Source organism: Dendronephthya gigantea, unplaced genomic scaffold (genome assembly GCF_004324835.1).
Source record: "Dendronephthya gigantea isolate DGI-Jeju-01 unplaced genomic scaffold, DenGig_1.0 000201F, whole genome shotgun sequence".
NCBI classification, from domain to species: domain Eukaryota; kingdom Metazoa; phylum Cnidaria; class Anthozoa; order Malacalcyonacea; family Nephtheidae; genus Dendronephthya; species Dendronephthya gigantea.
This window is the reverse complement of record NW_021163211.1, coordinates 147,009-156,376: the sequence shown is the minus strand read 5'-3', so window position 1 is coordinate 156,376 and position 9,368 is coordinate 147,009. Positions and strand designations below refer to the sequence as shown.

At 35.7% G+C, this 9,368-nt stretch overlaps 1 protein-coding gene across 1 annotated transcript; it reads left to right on the top strand.

Moving 5' to 3' along the window:
* Positions 1-7,204: 7,204 nt before the first annotated feature.
* LOC114539388 lies at positions 7,205-8,326 on the top strand. Its single transcript, XM_028560014.1, has 2 exons — positions 7,205-7,551; positions 7,779-8,326. Exons 1-2 carry the CDS (start codon positions 7,209-7,211, stop codon positions 8,324-8,326), a joined length of 891 nt encoding a protein of 296 aa, XP_028415815.1. The 5' UTR covers positions 7,205-7,208.
* The last annotated feature ends 1,042 nt before the right edge of the window (positions 8,327-9,368 follow it).

The window sequence follows — 9,368 nt, the reverse complement described above, 5'->3', positions numbered from 1 at the left end:
TTTTTGTTATAACTTTGATTAAATATTAGTATTCCTGAATTGAGGATCCTCTTTAACAATTGTTGGTTATCGCTTTTCGAGCATTTTTAGAACAGTTAAGAAATCATTATCCGGTGGATAGCGCCACCCAGTCTTCGTACAACCGGCCCCAGAGGTCGGGATCTGATCTACTGAAATTCCTGTCCTTCATGGTTTAATTTGTGACATGGTTTTGTGACAAGTGACATTAGTTAAGTTAACAAAGCTTTCTTAAGCTGACAAGGCAAGATAAAAAAAGTTTGCGATAGATAAAGGCTTCTTTTCAAGATCTAGATGTTCTGAACTTTTTAATTAAAGAGCTTTAAAGCGACGACGCCTTTCAAGAGAAATCCCAGCACACGCTCTGCGAATTCATATGACATTATCGAAACTTTTTCACATAATTATAGCCCCTAAGGAAAGTTTATACCATGTCATGATTTCGTATTTTATTCCATTAATAAAGAAAATAGCAACTAATTTGTTTTCTTTATACGTTTTTTTTTTATTTCTTTTATTCTTGCGAAATATCTGAGTCGGTTAAATTTTTAAATTTAGTTGTACTTTTATATTTTATTGCATTTTTTAGCAATTCGTGTTGGTATTGTAATCATTCTGATTAATTACGACTAGATACAGGTGTATGAATCCAGTGGCGTAGCCCGAACGATGATTCGGGGGGGTGGGGGGGGGTGGGGGATATTTTTATATATTATTCGTGATACGCAGGATTGATTTCTTGTCAATTAATCGTCTTTATATATGAATATATGAATATGCCTCCCTCCCAATTATCGATGCTGGCTACGCCACTGTATGCATAACAAAATACTACGGCACCACTTAAATAATTTATAATTAGTTCCACTCTATAATAATTATAGTGGAAAGAAATATTTTATATATTCATTGAAAAGAAGTATGTTATAGATTTTTTGGCTAAGAAAAATACTCTTGACACTAAGGTACTAATAAAAAAAGTATCTTCTAATATATATAATTTCACAAAAGAAACCTGTGTTACGTATCTGTGTACGTAGCTATAATTATGTGGCCTGTGATAAGCATTTCAAAGAAAAACTAATCACGTTAGTGAAAACAATATTTGCCCCCCATTAACATTAATGACTTTTCTAGTATTGTCATGATATAATTCGGAGATTGCTGCTGCTGAAAGACCAAATTAAGTAGCGCATGGTCAAAACTTCTCGGAGGTCGGAATTTCGCTTGACACCGGCTAATATTTCTCACGTTTCTCACGTCTCGATCAAGTCTGAAGTAGCTATAAAAAATTCACCAACTCTGCTTTGTATAGCTTTGTATACACGAAAACCTAAGTTTGCATATATTACAAAAATTAATAGCCAATCAATTATGCATCGTTGTTTTTAGTTAGGAAGTCCTAAATTTAAATATACTTTTCAATATATATCTCCATTTTTATATATTGCTCGACGTATTCGCTAAGGCGGTCTTCCACCAGGCTGAATTTTTCGATCAAACGAAGATTTCCCCCAAATTTCTTTTCAATTGTGACCGGTCAAGAGAATCCCTTACAATCAAATTATCACAATTAAATTAAAAAGGAAACCAGGCGTAAAATTCCGTTCGATAGAGAAATTCTGCAAAATGGAGTAAAACAATTCGGCTCGGGACATGCTACAAAAGCCATGGTTATATCCGGTTACCTTTCTGGACACAAGTTAAAAATTAATACAATACATACCAATGTTTGACTCATCACTTCTTGATTCAAATCTGATATTGTCATCTTTGTCATTCTGAGGGTAAACCTATATGAAACAGCCAATGCTAATATATAATTATGATTTGCATCCCACTGCGGGTTGTATTCGAACAGCAATTAAATCGTTCTGATCTAATCTAATTAAGCTAGTAAGTGGACAACTTGGTGGTGTTCTATATTTTCGTAAAATTCCATTAATAAACTGTTAGCGACGTTTCGAACCGCTTATATTTTAATCAATCTAGTTATTTCATTCGAACTGCCATGCAGAATTTGGAACGAACTACCATCATCTATATAATTATACAATTATCTGAAGTTTTATATGTCAGTTAAAATATAGTTTATCAAACTATTATAAAGATTATGTAACAACTACTTATGATATTGAGAATCCATGAACTTGAAAAACCGTCTGTCCAAAATGTCATAATAATATTGTCCTATGCTAAACACGTAAAAGCAATCACAGTGTTGCTGATTTTAGTATTATTTACGGGTCACTGTTATTCGGGTTCAACCCTGTTGTTGATCCTGACAATTTGTGCATGTTATGTTGTGTATTTATGTGGGTTATCCATACGTTTGTTATTAATTTTTCTTTTGTCAAACCGAAAAAATAAAAAAAATAAAAAACATGTCAGTGGTAGTGCAAACAAACTTACCTCTTCGTATGCATTGTTCTCAGTTAAATCACTGGTGTTTCCATCTCTTTGTTCTTCGTGATCCTCTATGTTAATTTAAATATATTCGGCTGAGCAAAAACAGACCACGTCGACGAAAATTGCTCACGATTTTGCGTAACATTATAAACACGAATTTTTTACCACTATATATAGTATATATGGCAGTATATATCCTTCACTTTAAAGCTTTTCCTGTCGACTGCATAAATAATTGTGCAATCCTTGGTCCTTGTGAGTCATTTTGTTCCGTTTTGATATTTGGAAGGTTAAACTTAACCCTTACTTAAACTGTGAAAGTCCTTATAATCTGCTTGCTTGATGCAGAGTGAAACGGCTGATGTTTTCTTCACTTTATATATAATTTGTCTCTGAATAATAAAAATGTCAGCTTTCGACTCATTTGAATAATTTAGTATTATAAACTTATAGCCTCAGGTCTGGCTAGTTGAGAAAATTATTTTGCTTTGATTGAAACAGAGAAGCCGAGGTGTCCCTGCATTCATGTATTTCTCGTTACAAGACTAACCATCGCAGCTTCTCTCATGACAAATTTGGCAAATTTTGTGATATACCTATGCCATGTCTGATAAAAGTAGACTTCGTGCACTAATGTTTCCTTTTCTCCGCTTTAAATGGCGACCAAAATTTATGCCTATGTCTGGGTACAATACATTTACCTTCATCGTTGCCTCTCTTCATTTTTCCTAGGCCTGTAATGAAATAATTACAATCTGACTGATTCCTTTCGAAATTAATTGTATTTACGGCCTCCAGAAATGAATATAACGATCTTCCGCTGTCTATGAAAACTCTTATTTTCTAGTCCTTTCTATTAGTAACTTCTGTAACTGCAGTGACATTTTTGAATTCGACATAATTATTTAGTTATTCACGCAATTTTTTTTCTTTTCAATGCAAATCTTGTTAAGGTGGCCTTATACCAAAAAATCACGATTTATTAAATGTCTCCCTAATCAATCCTAATTACTATTTCTCAAAAAAATGTAAAGAACGCAAGATCCCGATAATTAAACGAAAACTTTTATTAATATATAGAGGTTTACCTCGAGGAAACGAATGGGGTCACTTGTTAATTACTCTATTGTATTATAATTTATGAATATATGCAAAACTTTTTTCACTCGGAACAACTTGGCTTGCAGAATGGTATGAAATTTTTTTTATATTTTTTGGTATTAGACGACTTAAGGCCATATTCACTATAGTACTCAGACCAAACTCACCAGCCAATGACGGGACGATTTTTGTAAACACGATAACAAACTAGGTTTTAACGCTAAAACGAGGGAATTAGTTTTATTTAGTTCTAAATATTTTTGCCTCGAAGCTGAACCTCAAATAAATAAAACTATTTATTATAAACATTTTTTATTATAAAAGTCAATATTAAGTGACATCCCCCTCCCCCCACTCCTAGTTAGTTCTCCACACCCCTGCATTGTAAGTAGCAGCATCATTTTTGGAGGCATCGCACTTTGAAATCTTAACTAGAAGTCATTTAAGCAGAGATGGTCTATTTACTTCAATAAATGCTTTTTCTCAGTGTAACAAAGAACACTAGCCCGGGTAATGTTTACTTCATGTTACCTTAGTGGGAAATGGTAATGGTTTCTGCATGCATGTATTTCTGGTAGATAATATATTCACAGTGGCGTACTGGAGACAATAGCGAGTTTCCGAAAGCACAACGGCGACGGCGATGGCAACGCAAGAACGATATCTTAATAAAACTGCGCATGAGCCAGTCAGAGGAAACCCCAAATCGACGTTTTCGCTTCACGCGACCGACGTGAAATAAACAAATCTCACGTCGCAGCTAAAACGCGAGATCAAAAAGACAAAACTCACTAAACATGGCTGCTCAAGAGAAACAAAAAAGGTATGTATGTCTTTATTTTGATCTGTGCTTACACCCCAAAATCGTTTACACGAGAAAAAGTATTTTAGCAAGATTGCTTACCATTGAAAGTTGTGGGACAGATAGGGCAAATCTAGGCATAATATCCAAATACCTGCAAGGATATGCAAATCTTTTGAGAAGAACCGACAGAGTGCAGTCAGGCCCGAAACTTTAAAACCATTGGCACATTTCATTTCCTCTGGGAATTTCAGAACTTCATAAAGCGTGTATATGTCATTTTTTAGGAAGCGAAACTCAGCTTTACACTCGTCATTGCAAAGATTATCCAGGTCAAACTGTTCGTAGTCCCAATATGGCAAATCAAGATTTGTTGATCTGTTTACATCCTAGAGCATTAAGAACTCTTCGTCGTCAATGTAACCTTCATCGTGAGCATGCAGTAATGCTATTCTATTTTCTCTAAAACTCATCTTTGTTTAAGGATAGAACCACACAGTATTATAACATTTTTGATGACGTTTCGCGCCAAAATAAACATTTTACGGAATGAATGCTACACGAAACGGCAACGCCAACGCCATAAATGAAGTTGCCGTCGCCGTTGCCGTTGTGCTTTCGGAAACTCTCTAATAATTGGGGAAGGGGGGGGATATATTCATGTTAACAGCATGTAAAGACAATGGTTTAAAAATAAATTAATCTTGCACAACATGAATATATGAATATGTCAGCCTGGCGACATAACTGAAATTTATCCTCGCCGTAAAGTCATTTTGTCATTGTTGTAGTCTTTCTTTACAGCAATTCACAGTAGCACGTTAGCAGGATTTGGTGTTTCGGTTTATATTTTTTCACTAAAATGGGAAGTTTTATGCATTTTTATCACTATGAGTAAGTCCATATATGATCAACCGAACAACAAACGTACATTTCGGAAATTCTTTATGAAGCACAAATCAACAACGAGGAGGAATTTTTAGTACACTTTTCAGGCAAAGTCAATCAGAAGGTTGGGTTCTCGAAATATAAACGAATTCGCCCAGATCTTGATGATTTCCGTATTTCCAGTACGCAATCGTCTGTTTAATCTAGGGGCCGGTTGTATCAAGCCCGTTAGCTTAAACGGTGGATAAGTTCAAAATAGAAAGCAAGTCTTTCGTTTTATTACTATTTAGAACTACATATCCAGGGCATAATATTCAAGTTGACTCATTCAAGAAAGATGTAAAAGTGTTATTTAACTTTGACTTATCCACCGTTTAAGCTAAACGGGATTGATACAACCGGCCCCAGATGTTCATGTGTTATATTTACAGGTAGCCGCATGACGTGGTTGAGTGTATGGCGCGATCATAATTTTGTTTTACACTACTGGTTTAACTCGCATGGTTGAAATGCAAAAATCACACATCAAATATCTGCGTTGTCTTTTGTATCAGTATAGGAAAGTATACTTAAGTATAGTAATCGACATTTATCGCGTGTTGTTGGCCACGCTATCATGCAGAACTTTACGATTTTATTCTCAATTTTGAAGTCAAAAGCTGTAACTAAACCAATTACTTCTCAGTACCTGATTTAATACATTTAATGGACTCTCACCTTTATTACAGTAAACAGCAGTTATTCCAGATTCGTGTAACAGCACTTAATATCTATTGATGAGCTAATCACCCCGTTCAATTGAAAGGAATCCCAAAATGAAACTAAAATTGCAACAGCAAGAACATCGCAAATATTAATTGCGACATGCGGTTACCTTAGAGACGCCATTCACCCGTAACGATAAAAACAAATTAATGTAGGGTAAGATGCCACTGAATAGTGATAACTGCAAAAATTATTGGCTATTACCAGCCTCGTACCCAGGCGCTTTATTGGAAAACATAAAGGTTGCATTCAGCGTAATATAGAGATCTGTGGCTGAGATGTGCGAGCGCGCAGGGGTGCTTGGGGAGGACGCGACAAATGAAGCACCTGGCAGAATATGCAACAAATATGGCGCCGGCGAACGATTTATTCATATATTTCATAGATGCAAATGAGCAAATTGCCGTACACCCTATCACCGGGCGGTACATTTGGGAAAGATTTTGTGCAAAAATTATCACTGCGTTGTATTATTCATCATTTTCGAATATTAAGGCGCAAACAGTTATTTACGAGCGCTGAAAGAAGAGTATCTACTCGAATATGCAATGATTTACATCAGATTTAGGTTGCACATTTCTTCCATCTGTTTGACTTCTTTATTAAGGGACCGGTCATTATTTATGGTGGGGGGTGGCACCGAAGAGAAATGTTTTGCTTGATAAAAATCTTACTGACCCAACCATTAAAAAATTAAAATTTTTCTTTACCCAACCTTGAATATTTAATAAAAAATAAGTACCCACCCCTTGCCGAAAACTGTACAAAATGATAGTGGTATTAAGTTGTCATACATGTCCTTTAATTATAACTTTTGTTTTATGGCTTTGAATCTTGTTTTATACTGTATATTAATAGCTTGATAATAGGGTTGATAATTATCAGTACGCCTGATTATAGTTTTCAAATTGATAGTTTTAATAACGTAACAGCAGGGCAACATGGCTATCTATATAGGCGGGCAATGTTAGCTCATTCTAGCTGGTACAGATTCCATGGCCCAGCATGTCTCCCATATCTTGTGGTCACAACTCATTCGGTATAACAAAACTCAAAAGACCTATCATTTGATATCATGACGTGCTGTGACGTTGTAGGTTCGGTTGCTATGCTAGTTGCTATGCTGTTGACCCTTGACCATGCCCTTGACAACCTTGACAGGTTCGCAGAACCAGGCCCAGTCTCATCAGTGCATCAGTGCGGACAGTGCCACACATTTTTAAAGATGGCGGATGGCTTCGCAAATTTTCTATCGTCTCTAAATTTTACAGCATTGTATTTGGATCGATTTAAGGATACAGGTTATGATGACATTGGTTTGTTAATCGATGCAACCAACGAAGAACTGAACCAGATGTTTGATATTGTGGGTATGTCTACCAAGCCTGGTCATGTTTTGAAATTCAAGAAGTCTTTGGAAAGTCTCAAGCTGGCAAGAACTATTAAAACTGATGCTGATAAAGCCTGCGTTGGTGGATCATTGTCAGAATTATTGCCTGAAAAGGATCTCAACTTGCAAGCAACAAATATTCAGAAACCTCAAGTTGAGCGAATGAACAGACAAAAGAGTAAGTTATAAAAAATTTAATATGTTTATATTATTTATTGTTATGCATTTTATCAAGTTTTGAAACTTACAACCAAGGCTTTGTGTATTGTTTCTAAAACTTCTATCAGCATCCATGATTTTATTGTATTATTTGTGATTTTGTGTACTGATGTACAGAATTTGCCTGTATTACACTGTATGTCTGATTTATATAATTAAATATATATCGATCTTGACAATTTCCAGCTATCTCATTTGTTACTGGCAAGTTTGTTGTTGGTGGAGATGCAGATGTTAAAAATGTCAAACCATGGGAGAAGTTCTACATTCCAAATGTGAAGACAGATAGGTTAACATACTACAACTCTATTACTGAAAATGTGTATAAATCTGCATACTCAAAGAAGCAGTCCTCTTTTCAAGCTTACTTAGAAGGACAACGAAAATTTCGCTGGGGCATTAAAGTGGAATTAGAAAATATCCAGAAAGTATTTGAGTCCTACCAACGAGGAGTGGTTCCAAAAGAGAATATAAACTTGGAAAGGTATCAATCTGCAGCCATACCAGCTGATGTAAAGGTAGAAGATGTTAGCAAGTGTCAAAGAGCATGGAAACATATGGAAGGAACTTTGTTTTCTGTGAGAAACATGAAGGAAAAGTTAATGGGTCGAAGAAAGGGGTTGTTGGATGTAAACATGTTTCCAAAAGTTTGGGCAAATGATGAAATAGGTTTCATAGACACTTCTGTTGAACAACTAACACCCATTTTGAATAGTGTTGAGAGTCTTGTTTAAAACAATCTACAATTTTCGCTCTCTCAATTGAGAAAAAGATTTGATGCTACTTCGGTTTTAGAATTTGAGAAAAGAAGAAGTGCCAGAAGGCAGAAAGAACAACGTAGCAAAGTTGCGAAGAAAAAAAGGATGAGGGCAGCTATTGCACCTAAAAAATCTAACAATTATCATGATAGTGAGTCGAGTGACTCTGACTGATTTTTATGTACTGGATTGACAATTTGACAGTTGACATGCTTTTTATACATAAGTCTTTAATAATTGAAATAGTTGTGCGCAAAAATTACATTGAAATTTTCTTACCCAACCCTTCACATGTTCTGTTTTTCATTTACCCAACCTTTTACTTGCTAAAAATTTTGTTTACCCAACCCTTTTCTCTTTGGTGCCACTCCCCACCATAAATAATGACCGGTCCCTAATTTGGTTTTCTTGCTTCGTTCTCCCGTCGCGTCCTCCCCAAGCACCCCTGCGCGCTCGCACATCTCAGCCACAGATCTCTATATTACGCTGAATGCAGCCTTTACGTTTTCCAATAAAGCGCCTGGGTACGAGGCTGGGCTATTACACGGTATCATTTCCCTAATACAGAACATTAAAAATTAACTTCCTTGTGTCACGTGATAAAATTTTGGAAGCATTTAAAATTTTCCGTGCGTGAAAAAACGCGTTTTCCACTTACGCGTTTTTCATACGCAGGTACACGCACGTAAAAGTCTATATCCTTATACATGTTACCTTTGAAAAAACTAAGTCAATAGATCGAAGGAACTTAGTTTTCTGCATGTTTTAGTATGCACTAGTTAATCTAGATGTTATATAATAAAAATTTGAAAGCATTTCAAATTTTCTGTATGTGCCTATAAAATACGCGTCAGTGGAAAGCAGCCTTAAGTGGAAAGTAGCCCATGCTCATAATTCATACTTTAGTTAAGGACGCTCGTTAACGTTCAGGTTAATGAGTAACGTACTAATGCTACATTCTGGCATACTCTGACACTTGTGTAACAACATGCGTGCCTTTATCATATCCAGATATCCC

Excerpts from the sequence above, each read along its gene's own strand:
- LOC114539388 (XM_028560014.1), top strand. The coding sequence starts at position 7,209 with ATGGCGGATGGCTTCGCAAATTTTCTATCGTCTCTAAATTTTACAGCA. Across the intron at positions 7,552-7,778 it reads GCGAATGAACAGACAAAAGA|CTATCTCATTTGTTACTGGC; the intron begins GTAAGTTATAAA and ends GACAATTTCCAG.